Raw genomic sequence first — 17,627 nt, forward strand, 5'->3', positions numbered from 1 at the left:
AGACAGAGAGAGAGAGAAACAGAGGGAGGGAGGGAAAGAGAAACAGAGAGAGGGAGAGAAGAGAGAGAAGGGGGAGACAGAGAGAGACAGATGAAGAGAGAGAAGAAAGAGAAGAGAGAGAGAAAAAGAGATGAGAGAAGAGAGAGACAGTGAAGAGAGAGAGAATCAGATATACAGATAAAGAGAAGAGAGAGAGAAGAGAGAAAAATAGAAGAGAGAGAGAAACACATACAAAGAAACAGAGAGACAGAGGAGAGAGACAAAAGCAGAAAGAAAAGAGAGAAGAGAGGGGGAGAAGAGAGAGAAAGAGAAGAGGGAAACATAGAGAGAGAGACAAAGAGAGAAAGAGAAGAGAGAGACAGAGAAACAGAGAGGAGAGAGAAACAGAGAGAGAAGAGAGAGAACACACACGGGTGGGGAGAGAGAGAGAGAGAGAGAGAGAGAGAGAGAGAGAGAGTACTGAACAAATAAATACTTGTTGCAAGGAGTTGACTAGAGGAGGCTGTTTCTAGCCACTGCCTGTATCTGGAGGACTGGTCATATTGCCTAATGAAAGAGATGATCATTTTGATAATTGCCCTGGTGAATGTGTAAGTGATCTTGGCTACCTCTATTTTGGCAATATCTGCCTGGGAGGTTTTAGTTAGCAAAGATAGGTCCAGCCTACCTTAGTTGTAAGGCAGGGCCGTAACTGGGGTAGGGATGTTGGGCCTTTGCCTTAGAGTGTTGAATTTAGAGGCTACCTACAGGACTCATTGTCCTTCAATAGCAGAGAAAGCTCAGAACCCAGCTAGCTGGAATAATTACGAGAAATAGGAAGCGACTAGATAACAGGTCGGGGTAGCCTAGAATTCTACTCTGCTAGCCTGCCTCCCCTGTGTGGCAGCCTCTCCAGAAGTCAACTTGCACCATGTTTGGACTCCCCCCATCCCAATCAAAGGTCTGTTTTGTGCCACTCATCCAAGGCACAATAATATCTAACTGTAGCTGAACCATCAGGAAATATCTCTGCCTTAAACATTAGTTATTAAAGTAATTTAAAGATATGATGAAAAAGCTTTTCAGTAAGCCTTTAATATTTCCTCCTTTGCTGACTTCTGCAATTATCTATTGAATACATACTATGGATATGATTTTTATTTTTGAATGTAAACTGCAGCCTCTGCTGGAGCGGTCATTTGTGTTCCTAGACACTGGTATAGACAGGCTGAGCAGGAGGCAGGACTTGAGGGGTCAGGATTACAGCGATGGGAATCCAAGTGCACCAATGTTCCTTTCATTGGTTTGGGAACCTCCTAGTGTGGAAACTCCCCCCATTGATGAAGACTGGCAGCTTTCTTGTGACTGTGACAATTCAGGGACTGGCTTGCTGTGTTCACACAGTTAATTTGTTTCAGAGACAGGACTCGAATCCAGGTCACCTTGACTTTTTCGATATTGTACTGCTTTATGAAGCTGCTCTAGTTGTAAGTTAAAACTTTATTGAGATTCCATTTCCAAATCTTGCCTCAGACACTTCCTAGCTGTGTGACCCTGAGAAAGTCAATCTCCTCGCCCTTACCACTCTTCTGCCTTTGAACTGATATTTAGTATTGATTCTAAGACAAAAGGTAAAAAAAAATTTCCTCCATCTCCCTGTGCCCCAGACCTAGAATAATTGGTCTTTTCACTCACACCTCAGCAAGAAACCTTTCCTGGTTCCCCTTCACTCCCAGTTGCTAATGCTTTCTCCTCTCCAAGTATCTCTCATCTACTTCATCTAAATCTTAGATCTAGGGGGAAGCTGGGTAGCTCAGTGGATTGAGAGCCAGGCCTAGAGATGGGAGGTCCTGGGTTGAAATCTGGCCTCAGACACATCCCAGCTGTGTGACCCTGGGTGAGTCACTTAACCTCCATTGCCTACCTTTACCACTCTTCTGCCTTGGAACTAATACATAGAATTGATTCTAAGATGGAAGGTAAGGGTTTAAAAAAATAAATCTTAGATCTGCCTACAATTCATTGGCATGATGTCTTCTCTGTTAGATTGTAAGCTCTTTGAGAGAAGGCTCTGTGCTTTGCATCATTTGTACCACTCAGCCCTGTGACTAGCACAGAATAAATGATTAATAAATATGTGTTGACTTAAATATAGAAATCAATATTGTAAATTTGTGGAAACTCAGAGAGGGGCTGGGATGGCTACAGAGCTGAACATGCTTTAAAAGTACGTATCTGTTAAGTAACCAAAGATCATAAGGGGAGTTAACCACCTCCAGAAGACTTCCTGACATAGATAATATTCCCGAGGCAGCAGTTGAACTCAGGTCTTTATGATGCCAAGGCTGGCCCTCTGTCCACCGCAGCGTGTTTCTTCTTTGCTTGCTAAGCACAAAACAGGCTTGCTCCTCTGTTTCTCTGTGCCTTCTTCCTTTGGCTGTCTAGCCCAACAGAGTTGGATGGGAGAGGGATAAATAAAGTTGGCTGCAGAGATGGGGGAAGAATGTGGCCAGTTCTTTCAGAGGGATTTTGAAACCTAATTCATGGCCAGTTCTATAAAGCCTCCTTATGTCCTGGGACTTGGAACCCTCATCTACTGTGCTGGGGGGTGAGGAGGTGAGGGGACCCAAGGGAGACATCTACAAGCTTAGCTAGCGCCTGCTGTGAATTGGGAAAAATGGAGCATCTGGGGAGGGAGGGAAGGATGCTCCTGGAATAGTGAGGGTTGGTCCCGCAGGTAGCGGGGGAACCCAGAGTAGAGAGAAGATTCCCATGGAGATGGCTCACTGCTTCTGACTCAGGAAGGATGTAGGTAATTGAGGCATGAGGAAAATGTCGATGTGTGGAAAACAAGCTGGAAGTGGGAGGGTGGCCAAGATGAGCAGGGCTGCCCTGGATAGAATGGGCAGAACCTCTGCTCCAGAGGAGCCCCAGGAGGCTTTCGGAGACTGTGTGACTCCTCAGTGAAAGCAGAAACCTGGTCGAATCATGAGCCTTTAAAGCAACATGGAATAGCAAAAAAAGAGCTCTGTATTTAGATCTCTGTGATTACCTGTGTGATCTTGGACCAGTTACCTGTGACCCCTGTGAGCCTCCGTTTCCCCATTTGTAAAATAAGGGCATTGATCTGGAGCTTCTTGAAGGTCCCAGCTCTAAATCATGGGAATGTAGAACCACATCCACTGTGCCTTCCCCAAAGGGGCACACAGGGGGAGGGGAGACTGAAGGGAAAACAGCATCAGTTGCCATAGGCAACAACCATGGTGGGAGGGGGGGACCAGCAGCTCTAACAGCACCTGCAGCCTCCTCAGTGAAGTGGGAAGCAGGGTATGACCCTGAGAGGAGCACTAACAGCTGAGACTCAGAGTGGGAGACCTTAGGGGACCCCCTCAGCAGCAGAGGGAGGGAAGAACCCCTTCTTGAGCATCCCATAGTCGGAACCTTTAGGTATTTACAGCCTTTGAGCCCAAGCAGTGATGGAAACCCCCTGGCCCACATGTCCTCATCTCTGTCCCCTTCCCAGTAATGAATCAATCGACAAGGCTTTATTAAATTCCTACTCTGTACCACAGGTGCTTTGCTAGCATACAAAGACCAAGGTAAAACAATTGCCTGCCCTCATGGAACTTACAGTCTATCAGAAAAAAGGTGAAAAATCAGGATGGGGGAAGGGAAAGGAGAGGAGTTCTTGTGGGCAATTCCAGGGATAAAAGGATCTCTAAGATTTCTTTCTTGTTTTGCTGAGGGAGTGATCATTGAATTAGCTCTGAGCTGAGGGCAGCCAGGTGCCACAGAAGATAGAATTGAGGGCCTAGAATCAGGAAGACCTGAATCTGGCCTCAGTCATTTACTAGCTGCATAACCCTGAGCAAGTCACCTAACTGCTCTATGCCTCAGTTTCCTCATATGTAAAATGGGGATAATAATAGTACCTACTTCCCAGGGTTGTTGTGAGGTCCAGATGAGATAGTTGACTACCAATCCATGTCAACTCAACCATCCCATGTCCTTTTCCCACTCTGCCCTTCTCTTCTATTATGTGCCTTAAGAAATGCTTATTCTATTGTTAACAAACAGCATTCCATCTTCTGGCATTCTTGAAAACCTGACGCACTCCAGGGGACACAGGCACGTTCTCCAGTTATGCCACACTCTCCTATCCTCTAATATTCTGGGCCAGTAGGCTTCTTGTTTATTATTGCCACTCAGTAAATATTTGCTCATTAGTGAAGTGGCAATCTCATCAGCTCATGGGTTCAGCTATCATCTCCATCCAGATGATCCCCAAATCCACATATTCAGCCACCATCACTCTCCTGAGCCCCAACTTTGCATTTCTGCTTGCCTGTTGGGATCACCACCTGGATTGCCCCCCTAAGCACCTCAAAGTTGGCATGGGACATGATTTGGAAAAATAGGTCTCATCTCCCCACCCTCTATAAAATCTACTCCAGGTGCCAGTTTCAAGGATACCACCATTTTTCCTGTTGTCCTGGTTCACCACCTGAGTCATCGTTGAAGGTTTTCTCTCCATCACCTACAATATCTAATAAATTGTTAAATCCACTTGGTTCTACTTCTATGATATTTCTTGTACCTATTCTCTCCTCTCCTCACACAATCATCTTAATCCAGGCCCTCATCACCTCTCCCAGAGACCAAAGCAATTGCCTCCCAGATGTTCCTTTTGTACCAAGCCTCTTCCTTCAAGAAGACCTGAATTCAAATCTGACCTCAGACACTTATTAGTCATGTAATCCTGGGCAAGTCACTTCACCCTGCTGGGCTCAGTTTCCTCATTTGTAAAGTGAGCTGGAGAAGGAAATGGAAAATCACTCAGTATCTTTGCCAATAAAATCCCAAATGGGGTCAACAAAGAGTTGGATGTAATTGAAAATGACTGAACATCAATAATGAAATGGAAATTCTTCCTCCCCCTCCAAAATTCTATGTTCTTTTCAAAGTGGCCTATTTACCATTCTCTCTATGTGATGTTCCATCTCTCATCTCCAGACCTCTGGTCAGGTTATCCTTCATGGCTGGTATGTTCTCCAGACTTAATATATCTCCAGGGAGGGATTAGGTCAGACCAACCATACCTCAAACACATGACTTCAGCAATTGAGGAAGAGGAAGGCAAGAGAGGGAGAGAAAGGGCGAGATTAAGACATAGATCAGTCTTCTGTTACCATCTGACCTTCCTCGCTTTGTCTTCTCCAAATCTCCTTCTTCCTCTAAGAAAATGCTGAGGGTTGCTTGCACTTCACCTTCTCTCACCTTGGCCTACTGCTTTCCACAAATTATTTATTTATTTTACCTCTGAATAGGGAAAAGAATATAGAAGTATATAGTGTCATCTGTAAATCCGATAAGCTTTCCATCTATTCCTTGATCCAACTCACTGATAAAAATGTTAAAATAGCACAGGCTCAAGGGCAGATTTCCAAGCTGGTCCTTCTAAGATGACATCAAACCATTCATTATTATTCTTTGGGTTTAGCCATTCAGTCATTTCTAAACCTATATAATTTTACATATTATCAAGCCCAGAGCTCTTGATCTCTTTCTGAAGAATCACATGAGAGACTTAGTCAAATACTTTGGTAAAATTTTGTAAATTATGTTTATAATGTTCCCTAATTTATCTTCTGGTCTGCAAACTATCACAAAAAGAAAATGAGGTTAGTCTGGTAAAGACTGTATCGAAGAAGCTAGGTTGGCTATTGGTGATCATTGATTCTGTTTTTAGTTCTCTAAGTTCCGCTTTAATAATATGTTCTTTTTTTCAACCCTTACCTTCCATCTTGGAATCAATACTAAGCACTGGTCCCAAGGCAGAAGAGCTGTAAGAGATAGGCAATTGGAGTTGAGTGACTTGTCCAGGGTGACACAGCGAGGAAGTGTCTAAGATCAGATTTGAATCCAGGACCTTCTGTCTCTAGGTCTGGCTCTCAATCCATGAGCCACCCAGCTGCCTCAATAATACATTCTTATATGTTATTAAGACAAGCTCATTGACCTACCATCTTTAGATTCTATTCTTTTGACCAGAGAAAAAAATTAGTACATTTATCCTCCAATCTTGTGGTACTTCCTTGGTTCTGGGAGTTCTGGGAATTCTGGGAAGGCAGTATGGCAGTTCTATCTGTACTTAAGACATGGGCTGATTTTTAAAAATTTTTTATTTTTAACCATTTTACCAGATAGCCAGTCAGGAGGCAAAAGAGACAGATGAAAACTAGCCCTAGGCTTTACAAATAAGAGATTTACTTCTAAACTAAAGGCAAAGGATTCAGGGTAACAAGACTTCTGGCCATATGTCAGACATCTCAGCCACCTCTGAACAATGTTAAGGCCAAATCAGAATTTTAGTTAATGTTCCTAGGGAGAGAAGATACATTTGCAAATTACACATGAAGTAGATGCAGGTGTCATGCATAATGCAATCAGTCTTCATGCCTGTTCTCAATCCAATTGAAAAAACAATTACTATAGTTAGAGCTGGACCTAGAGAAAGCACTTAATACTCAGAGCTGGACCTAGAGAAAGCACTTAATACTCGCTGACAAACAAAAAATCAAGTGCTTAAAGAAATAAAGACTATCATTTAAAAAAAATAATATCCTAGTGGAAATGGCCAAGGAATAGAGAACTAATCTCAGTCAGGAAACCCATACAATCTATGATCTTAGACAAGTCAAATGCTGGACCTGGAGGCAAGAAGACCTGAGTTCAAGTCCTATTTAAGACCTAATGAGGTAGAGAGGACAGATCCTATACAAAAAGAAGGTAGAATGTGGTAAGATCCATGAAGTTTTTTAAAGATTTGCTAGTGGGAGAGATCTCATTTTGCAAGAAAGCATCAAGAAGGAGATGATGTTTGAGATGGGCAGCATTTGAAATGTCAAAGTTGAGGAGTGGGTATTCTGGTGACTGAATCAATGTATGGAAAAGCAAGGAGGGGGGAAAACCTCAGGGAGTGTTTCAAGAATTGCAGTGGGAAAATGTAGTGGAAGTGAAGAGCCTTGAATATCAATCCAAGGAGCCAATATTTAATTGGGTCAATGGAGAGACGTGAAAAATTTCTGGACTGGCAGGTGACATAATCAGAATAGAACATTAGGAAGGTCAATCTCAAACTGGATTGGGGAGAGATGAAAGGAGCAAGACCTATATAAATGGAGGGTTCTAGAGTGATTGAGTTAGTTCTCCTAAATTGTTTATGATAAGTCTTTGTGATTTTTCTCCCATTATTTAATAAGTCAATGAAACTTTTTCCATAGTTTACTAAAATAAACTTCAACCTAGTTCCTATGCAAATTTCCACAAATTTGAAACTACTAAGATTCAAATTCATGAGATTTTTGCTATTCAACTTGAGAAGCAGAACAGTGAGCCAGGTAAAGGAATCATATTGGGGTCAGGATGGCATAAATTCAAGTCCCGCCTTTGACCTATACTAACTGTGGTTGTGGCCAGGCACTCACTCTAACTCCAGATTCAGTAACAGTATTGGATGCAGACACATTGCTCTCTGCCCTGGTGGAAAGAACTTTTATTTATTTATTTTAAACTCTTACCTTCCATCTCAGAATCAATATAGGCAAAATAGTGGTAAGGGCAGGGAAATTGAGATTAAGTGACTTGCCCAAGGTCACCCAGCTAGGATGTATCTGAAGCCAGATTCAAACTGAGGAGCTCCCATCTTTGAATCTGGCTCTCAGTCCACTGAGTCACCCAATTGCCCCAAGAAAGAACGTTTACAACAGGAGTTTCTCATCCTCCTGAAATCACAAGTGCATTTCCCTCTCACCCTAAAAAAACACACCAAAACCCAAACTTGATGGCACTATGGAAGTTGTAAGCTAAAATATGAACCTATTTCATCCATCTAAAAAATAGTTCATGCCTTTCTGGAATATTGAAATGGCTCGGCTACAAATAAATCATCGATTCAGTTTAAGTTGAACTCATCAGGGGGCACTTGAAAGAAGGCTAGCCTTATCATCAAGAAGACCTGGGCTGCAGGTCTGTCTCTGACTCAGAGTAAGTATGACCATCATCAGTTTCTTTAAACTCTCCATGCCCTCCAATTAAGACTATCAGTTACAGACAAGGCATTGATTGATATGCATCAGGGGAGACAGTCTCCATATGCAGATTAAATGACACATCTGGACCCTCTCAGAGAATGTGAAAGGCTCTGGGGATGCTGGGATAAAACAGAACAGTCTCTATTCTCAAGCTGCTTGCCATCCATGGTCTGCTTAGGAATAACCACCTTTATGCTTATAAGTATCATATTTTACTGTTTCCTATAGAACTTTAAAAAATTCATTAAAGCTTTAACTCTTGCCCCATGCCCCCCCAACACACACACACACACACACACACACACACACACACAGTCACTCTGTTCAGAAAGGGCTGTTTTTGTTTTTTGGGCTACATTTAAAACCTAAACATAATGTTTCCAGTTTTTTTTCATGTTGTTGTTTTCTGGTGACATATGAGAGAAACTAAAGAGGAGTTGGGGGGGCTGGAAAGATGAAACATTCTTTTATCATAATGAATGGATTTGGGTGCTAAGTATGAATGCTGGTGACCTTTGGAAAATGAATGGCTGACCCAGAAACTGATGAGAATCAGCCAGATCAAACGAGGCAGAAAGAAGGCTCAAAGGAGGCTTTCCCAGCCTATCAGGGTTTGCTGGCGATGCAAATTCCTTTTATAATTAAAAGAGACATGGTGGTCAGTAGAAAACAGGAACAGGAACAAACAGGGCAAAATTGTTGAACCAATCTCCTTAGCCCTTCTTCACTGGGATGTCCTCCCACACTGCTTGACAGGGTGCCCAAAGCCATGGATAGTATACATGGGCCAGGTTCTGAGACATTTTTGAAAGCAGCAACCCAAATGGATCTGGTTTTGAAGATGGACAGAGGCTAGTGCCATCTCCTCTTTTTTTTTAAACCTTTAACTTCTTCCCCAAACTCAATACTAAGTATTGGTTCCAAAGCAAAAGAGCACTAAGGACTAAGGCAACTGGGATTAAATGACTTGTCCAGGGTCTAACAGCTAGGAAGTATCTGAAACCCAGATTAGTGCCATGAGTCCTCATGAAATGTCTCCTACCTGGAGAAAAGTTTGGGTAGAAACTTGATGCAATTGATTATTTAACTACGTTAAAATGTAATTTTTTAGGAAATAGGAATACCATTATAGTTACTAACAACAAGTAATGAAAACTTTGGGAAAATAACAAAGTCCTTCTAATGAACTCCCAAGTTCTCCCTGAAACAGACTCATCTTTATGCTAATCACCATCTATTGATTTTGTATGGTGGCTACTCGTATGGCCATATCACAGCTGTCAAAGAATTGAATTTGAAGAGCACTCAAAGGACAATGGAGAGCTGTAGCGGGTGTGAACAGACCTCAACGCATTACTAAAAAGAATTATATTGGACAAGTGGTGTAAAGGGTGTCATCAAAAAATGATTGAAAAAGAAGGTAGTCTGATTATATGACGAGCATGAAGGCTAACCACTGGACAGTCCATGCATACCTTTGATATCCTTACGGGGTCAAGAGAATGTGGGAGGGGACCATACATTAAGTAGAGAGTAGTATAGCCTGAGAAGGCAATGAATAGGTTGAGATTTGTGTCATTGGAGAGAATACTCCCATTGGTGAGAACACATCTATTTGAATATCTGAGGAATGACATTTTTAATGGGAAGATAAAAGGAGCCTTATGTTATTGTGGTAATAATGAAAACTTTCCAGGTGCAACGATGATAATCTGTAATACTAAAGTGATTAGCAATCATAAACCATGGGAAGCATTTACTCAAATGAACATTATGCTCTCTGGAGTCCTCTGAATCTGCTTTGCCCTTTCAATTTAAACACAACAACTCTTCCCTGTTCATTCTAAGAGATACAGAGGGCTTCTGTGATATATCTGGGTGAGGATCTCAGGCAGTATACAAAAACAAACAATGGAAAGAGAATTGACTCTTGAGTCAAAGGACCTGGGTTCAAATCCTGCCTTTTACATATTGTTCTTTAATCATTTCTAACTCTTGACCATTTGGAGCTTCCTCCCTCCCTTCCTCTTTGCCTTCCTTCCTCCCTTCCTCTTTGCCTTCCTTCCTTCCTTCCTTCCTTCCTTCCTTCCTTCCTTCCTTCCTTCCTTCCTTCCTTCCTTCTTTCCTTCCTTCCTTCTTATATATTAGTTCCAAAACAGAAGATCAGTGAGGGCTAGGCAATGGAGGGAGGTTAAGTGACTTACCCAGGCTCACCCAACTAGGGAGCCTCTGGGCCTGGTTCTCCATCCACTAAGCCACCTAGCTACCACCCCCACCTCCCATTTAGGATTTTCTTGGCAAAGATCCTGGAGTAGTTTGGCATTCCTTCTCCACCTCATTTTTCCAGATGAGAAAGCTGAGACAAACAAGTTGAAATAACTAGTCTAGAGTCACCCAGTTAGTTAAATGTCTGAGGCCAGATTTGAATTTGGGAGGGCTAGTCTTCCTGACTCCAGGTCCAGTACTCTCTATCCATTGTACTATCTGTGGTAGGCATGGACCTATATAATCTTAGGCAACTTCATCTCCTTAAGCCCCAGTTTCCTTTTCTGTGTGTTGGAGATTCATTAAGCCAAGTACGTACAGATAGTTCTTTACAAAGAGTAAATTAACAAATGTCAGATTCTCTTTACTAGTCTAGGAGAAAAAGAAGTTGGTGGTTATCCGAAGAGCATAATAACCCTGAGAGACAAAAAGAAGAAAGAAGAAACAGGAGTGAGGTCAGCTTAGGGCTAGACTAGCCAGCTGCTTCCATCTGAGGGGGCCATAGAGCCTTAGAAGCATGGGATGTCCTTCGAAGGAGTTTTCTAGGGCCATTTTGCCCAAGAAAAATGCAGGGACCATAATTACTCAACTGCCAACTTCATCGCCAGAGCTCGTTTTCAAGCAAAAGTCACACACACATAGGAACTGCTGGTGACTCACACATGCTGTGAAAACATGTCCCTCATCCTTTTTCTTCTTCTTTTTTTTTAAATATAGTTACAAATCATGTACTACTAAGCTTTGTGCTCCTCGATCAAGGCGAGCTTCGCCCCTTTAACAATTCCATTACCTTAATGAGTCCAGAGTGAAATCTATGCAGGGCCTTGGCTTGGTGTCTACTTCATCAACTAGTAATACTTCATAATAATCTCTCGAAGGGCAGAAAGTGAATTCTCGGCATAGAGTGGGGCTCTGTGAACACTCCTATCACCTGGTAGCATAGGTGAGTTGAATGCTGGCATTCAGCGACAACTAGGAAAGTAATGAAGGTAGTGGGGGTAGGAAGGGGCTGGAAATATAAATAGACCATTGCTGAAATTTAATTAGAGACAGCAAATGTTAATAATAAATTCAATTAATTTTGGCCTTCGATGCGGGGGAAGAGACAGGATAATAACTCATTTAAAATGCCTCAATTAGCAGCTTTCTTTCCCGAAGAGTGATTTATGCCAGTAATGGACTAGCAGAGTTCTCAGAAGATTGCTCCGAACCACCCTTCCTTTAAAAAAAAAAAGTCCTTTCTGAGGATGTGAGAGCCGCATAACAAATTATTCCTTATACATTCCCGTTTATTATTTTTGCACGTTCACGTGCTAATTTTTTTTATAACTTCTTCCCGAAGCCAAACAGCTTCTCGAGCCACCACTTTTCGACAAGTTTTTCGCTATCTTTTATGTGCTTTTTGAAGGTCAGTTAATTGCTACATTCTTGAATCTCAGAGACATTCCACCTTTTTCCCTGCCCTAGCTCAAGTCGGTGATTGGCCTTCATATCTACAGAGTTCTTTCAGAAGACAAAATAAAAGCTATGCACCAACCACCAGTGGATTTTAAGCATCCCCATTTAACCACGTCCATTTAAAGTGTGGGTATTTTAAGATCAAAGCATGAATACAAAAATGAACAGCAGGCTCTTCTTGTAAGAAATAATATTAACACCCTCCATTTCCTCTCATTAACAAAACCTGTAACCAGAAATACATATCAATATATATATGTGTATATATATATATATATATACATATTAAAAGAATCTTTACTTTCTGTCTTAGAATCAATATTGTGTATTGGTTCCAAGGCAGAAGAACAGTAAGGACTAGACAATGAGGGTGAAGTGACTTGCCCAGGATCACACAACTGGGAAATGTCCAAGGTCACATTTAAACTCAGGACTTCCTGACTGCAGACCTGGTTCTCAATCCATTGAGCTGCCATGTGTGTATGTGCATATGTGTGTGTGTGTGTATATGTGAGAGAGAGAGAGAGAGAGAGAGAGAGAGAGAGAGAGAGAGAGAGAGNGAGAGAGAGAGAGAGAGAGAGAGAGAGAGAGAGAGAGAGAGAGAGAGAGAGAGAGAGAGAAGAGAGAGAGGAAGAGAGAGAGAAAGAGAGAGAAGAGAAAGAGAGAGAGAACAAAGCATAAACAAAGAAATGAAGAGCAAGTTCTTGTAAAAAAATCATCTCAAACCCTCTCTTTCCTGTCTTTAGTAAGATCTATCACCTGAAATAAATATTAATAGCTAGGATGCATTTTAATTCTAATTCTTGATAGCTTAAATAAGATCTGTCAAAGAGAAAGGATGCTCTGGAAGCTATTCCAGTATTTTGACAGCATTTCACACCTGCTTATAAAGACCAGCTTGGATGACCAAGCTGGACTCCAGAGAGCACATCCTTCACCAGACAAGGCACGTGCACAGGTATTAAATAATTCAAGCCTGATTGTTACTTACACGAGAACCGGAAAGGTCTTGCTCCTAAGCCACACTGTCTCACCCCTTCCCCATGGAAAAGCCCATACTGGATCTCCCCGGTAAACTTCTCAAGCTCCTGGCCAGACGCATTGACAAGCATGGCCCCGGTCTTGCAGAGAATCTTGGCTTTGACCCACAGCTGGGTTCCTAGGGCCATGATGACACCAAAGGAGCATGCAAAGCTCAGGATACCGGCCGTGCAAAAGATGACCTTCTTCTGTTGGCTGGGCATGATTGGGAGCTGACGTCCCTGGAGAAAAGCTTCAGAGAAAAGATGCTCTAGAGAAAGGGCACCGTGCAACCCCTCCGATTCCCATCATGGAATCTGCTCAACTGAGTGCCCGGCTTTCCAGTCCAGGAGAATCCTCCCCTCATTAGTTGCTTCGCATGCAGCTGTGGGAGCATTCCTGCATCTCGGGCTTTTCTCCCAGTTTTTTCTTTCTTCTTGTCTTTTAGTTTGGAAACTTTGGACAAGGCATCATCTATAAAATACAACTTTGCAAATTGCTCTGAAGCGTGTCCTCCTCCTCCTCGGTGTCACTCGGTAACAAAGGTTTAAGATAACAGATGGAGCCCTCTGTGTAATCTGATGAATGCCTCCTCTCTTCTCAGCCTTTTGTCTGATTGGATGAGTCGAAACCTCTAGAAATAGGGTTGGCTCTTCTAAGTTATCAGCAACCTGAGAAGTTTGGGGTTTGTTTTTTTTTTCTTAATGGAGGTTTAATTATGGGAGAGTAAGAGTAAGAAGGACTATAGAATACACATATCTTTTCTTTCTTATTTGTAGATATAAAATCTTACCCATTTAGATCACTTGTAGTTTTCATCAAAAGAATAGGGATACTGAATTATACAACTAGCTTAATTTTTTAACCCTTCCATCTAAAATTCAATCCTACATATTGGTTCCAAGGCATAAGAGTGGTAAAGGATGTGGAGGTTAAGTGACTTGCCCAAGGTCACATAGCTAGGAAGTATCTGAGGCCAGATCTGAAGGCCTGACTCTTAATCCACTGGTCTTCATGTCATGATAGGAAGAAGAAGTCGGTGGTGCTCTGGAACTTGTAGGTCCAGTTTAAGGACAGTTTTGAGGTCAGTCCAGCTCCTGTAGCTCCTGGACCAGTTTGAGTGTCATCACCATCACCACTAGCAGCAGCAAAGGCATGGCTACCATTTTTATATGGCACCATGCTAGATCCTTTACAAATATTCATTTGATCCTCACAACAACCCTGAGAGTTAAGTGCTATTATTATCTCCATTTCACAGATAAGGAAACTGAGGCAAATAGAGGTTAAATAACTTGCCATGGTCAAACAGCCTCACCCAAGTGTCCAAGGCTAGATCTGAACTCAGGTCTTCCTAATTCCAGGCCCAGCAGTCTCTCCACTCAGCCAATTAGCTATCATGACTGGTTCAGGATCAGAGACAATTGGGAGGGGAATCTTACTCCAGAGAGTCTATGGATGCAATTGGGGAGCTTCTAAAGTTTTCTAATCTGGAATGTTCCAATGATGGGCGAGAGGAGCTTGGCAGAAGAAAAAAAGGTATTTTGTATAAGGAGGGAATGTGTTCAAAGAAAGAATAAGCCAGAAAGAACAGAAGGTTCTCTGATCTACTGTATAAAGATAGCAGACTTGAAACTTCAGATCTGAATTTCCAATAAGAATCTTCAGGTCTGTGTGCGATATTCCTGATGTAGGCTGGTACTGGGGGAAAATCTTAAGGTTTATGAGGCAATTAAGGGATACAATGGATAAAGCAGTAGGCCTGGCATCAGGAAGTCCTGAGTTCAAATTTGGCTCAGACACTTACTAGCTATGTGACCACCCACAGTTCTTTTTTCCTCTGTCTGCCTCAGTTTCCTCATCTGTAATATGAAAATAATAATAACAACTATCTACCAGAATTGTTGTGAGGATCAAATAAGTTTTCATTTGTAAAATGCTTTGCAAACTTTAAAGCACTATATAAATGCTAACTATTATTATTATTATTGCTAACAATACTAATATAAGATTAATTACGTTTCCTCTTGGGTCCTTTAAGAAACTAGCCATCTTTGTGTATCATTTCTTGAATACTCATGCCTTTGACTTTTATGAAACTTGGAGCCTGTTGAAAATAATTTACTAACATCTCTCTATATAATTTCATTTGTTCCTTATGACAAGGTGAAATTATTGTCCCCACTTTGCCAACACAGAAGCTGAGGCTGACAAGTGACTAGCTCAGAATCCTACAGCTTATAGAAGAGTTTCAGAGGTGCCACCAAAAATACTTCTCTCAGCCCTTGAAGTCCAGTTACATCTTTAAGAGCAGCTAAACAGAATTTTTTTTAACCCTTGTACTTTGGTGTATTGTCTCATAGGTGGAGGAGTGATAAGGGTGGGCAATGGGGGTCAAGTGACTTGCCCAGGATCACACAGCTGGGAAGTGTCTGAGGCCGGGTTTGAACCTAGGACCTCCTGTCTCTAGGCCTGACTCTCACTCCACTGAGCTACCCAGCTGCCCCAGCTAAACAGAATTTGATCAGACTTATCTAGTCTTATTTCAGGTCACTCTTGAGAAATTGTGGTCACACAAGAGACTATTCCTCTTGATGTGACAAACTAATTATGTACTCTAAATAGCTCCAATGCTTCCTTTTGTACATAGCCTTTCCTGATCCCCTCTTCTTCCCTGGCTGTTAATACCCTCCCTTGCCTGATCACCTTATATATATTATACTTATATTTGTACACATTGTGTCCTACATTAGAATGTAAGCTCCTTGAGGGCAGGACCTGTTTTGCTTTTCTCCCCAGAGTCAACAGGCTAAAAAATGGTGGAATTTTACAATGGATCTGTAACCTTACCAATATGGCTACTCCATTATGGGCGAAGAACGCAACCCATCTTTACTTTCTCATCCTGTACCACTCTTGTCCATCTATTCCCTAAATCTTCCATGGGGGATCTACCCAATACACAGCCGAAATCTTTTAATGTTCCATGGAAAGCATCGTAGTACTCGGGCTCCCACTGATTACGCTTTCCTTCTTGCTGTAAGTTTGCTCTACTTACTCTTTTCCATTCAGACATTTCCTACATAATAGCTTTTACGTCATATCTTGTATTCAAGTCATTATTGGGAAGATATACCAACCCATTTAACATTTATCACCTTTCTCTCTTGTTACTCTTTGGGTCGTCCACAATTTTGATTTTTTGTGGATTGAGGTAATCTGGGAGTTTCAGCAATAATTCATCCATGTTAGAAGAGAGAGAGACATGGGTATTGGACCTAGGATTTCATTTATATAGGCACCTCCCAGGTAAAGGAGCTATCACTCCACCAATAATAATACCTAGCATTCATATGCCATTTTAAGGTTTTACAAATATTAAATAGTACCTTATTTTTCTTCACAACAGCGATGAGATGTAAATGTTGTTATATCCATTTTACATAAAAGGAAACTGAGGCAGCCAGAGACTGTGACTTTCCCAGAGTCACAGAGCTAGTTAAAGGACTGAGGTCATATTCCAATTCATATCTTGCTAATTCTAGATGCAGAGTTCTGTCTACTACACTGCTTAGTTGAAAATGTAGGTTGATAGGTTTTCTACAATTTAGAGTCTTAAGAGAATTGCCTGGGAGCAGTTGGGAGATTAAGTGATTTACCCAGAGTCACTAACGTGAGACTTGAACTCAAGTTTTCCTGGTTTCAAGGTCAACTCTGTCCACCTCTACTCCCTGGAAGAAAATATGGATGTTATAAAGAGGAAATTTTGTTTCCAGAAGAATCTTGGGATCAGTGAAAATGCCACTCAGTTTTCTAAATGCAATCCAGTCTGCCTTCATCCTCTTATCTGTTTTAGCCCTGGCTTGCAGCTTACTGGCCATCTTCAGAGACTGTCTGAAATATATTTATGGATGAACTAACTCCATAGACTGCCAAGAATATATCAGAGTCTAGATAAAAGGCTCATAGATTGAGTGGGGCTGAGATCTCAGAAGAGAGATAGTCCAACTTCTCCCTTTTACAGATGAAGCAACTGATAACCTAAGTAAGTTAAGTGATTTACCCCAAATCACACAAACAGAAAGTAGCAGAGGTGGGATTTGAACCCACATCCAGTTACTACAAACCCATCACTCTGTCTACCAGGCCAAATTGCCTCATCATTCATTACCTATTTTTTTTTCCTGTTTGGATTACTGTGAGTATCATTAAGGAGGTTCAACACAGTGTGGGACTTGGTCATCAGCACCATCTCATCCCCCAAGGAATGCATCTGGAGGACAGGGAATCCATCCTTCTGTCTGAACTCCATGGATCCAATCCATTCCTTCATCAAGCATTTGTTTACTTTTTTTAATTATCATTTTTATTGTCATGAAAAACACACTTCCATATTGGTCACTGTTGTCAGAGCAAACTAATACATAACCAAAATCCTAAAATAAAACCCAAAATACACTGATGTGAAAGACGACTCCAGCAGTTCTTTCTCTGGAGGCGGATGGCTTTCCCCATCATGAAGTCTTTCAGGATTGTCCCAGATCATTGCATTGATGAAAGTAGCCAAGTTTTCACAGATAATCTTTGTATAATATTGCTATTATTGCACAATGTTCTCCCAGTTCTGCTTCTTTCACCCATCCATTTTCTAAGTGCCGCCTATGACTCAGGCACCACACGAGACATTAGGGCTAGCTTACAAAGACAAAAGAGGCAACAGTCCTTGTCCTTGAGGAATGTCCATTCTTTTGGGAGTACAAGAGGGGAGACGGGAATATGTTCTAGTATATACAAAGTAATACAAGGTATTTT

At 41.7% G+C, this 17,627-nt stretch overlaps 1 protein-coding gene across 2 annotated transcripts in view; it reads right to left on the bottom strand.

The window, feature by feature from the left end:
• The window catches only part of CLRN1 (clarin 1), a 52,284-nt gene extending 39,245 nt beyond the window's left edge, over positions 1-13,039 (bottom strand). The window contains exons 1-2 of one of the 2 annotated variants that reach the window (XM_044667631.1): positions 12,787-13,039; positions 10,324-10,335 (exon numbers count right to left, since the gene is read on the bottom strand). In XM_044667631.1, the coding sequence (XP_044523566.1) occupies positions 10,324-10,335; positions 12,787-13,039 (265 nt within the window). The remainder of the gene's footprint in view (positions 1-10,323; positions 10,336-12,786) is intronic. The other variant, XM_044667630.1, reaches the window with a different exon arrangement.
• Positions 13,040-17,627: the final 4,588 nt, after the last annotated feature.

This window comes from Gracilinanus agilis, chromosome 3, assembly GCF_016433145.1.
Source record: "Gracilinanus agilis isolate LMUSP501 chromosome 3, AgileGrace, whole genome shotgun sequence".
Classification (NCBI taxonomy): domain Eukaryota; kingdom Metazoa; phylum Chordata; class Mammalia; order Didelphimorphia; family Didelphidae; genus Gracilinanus; species Gracilinanus agilis.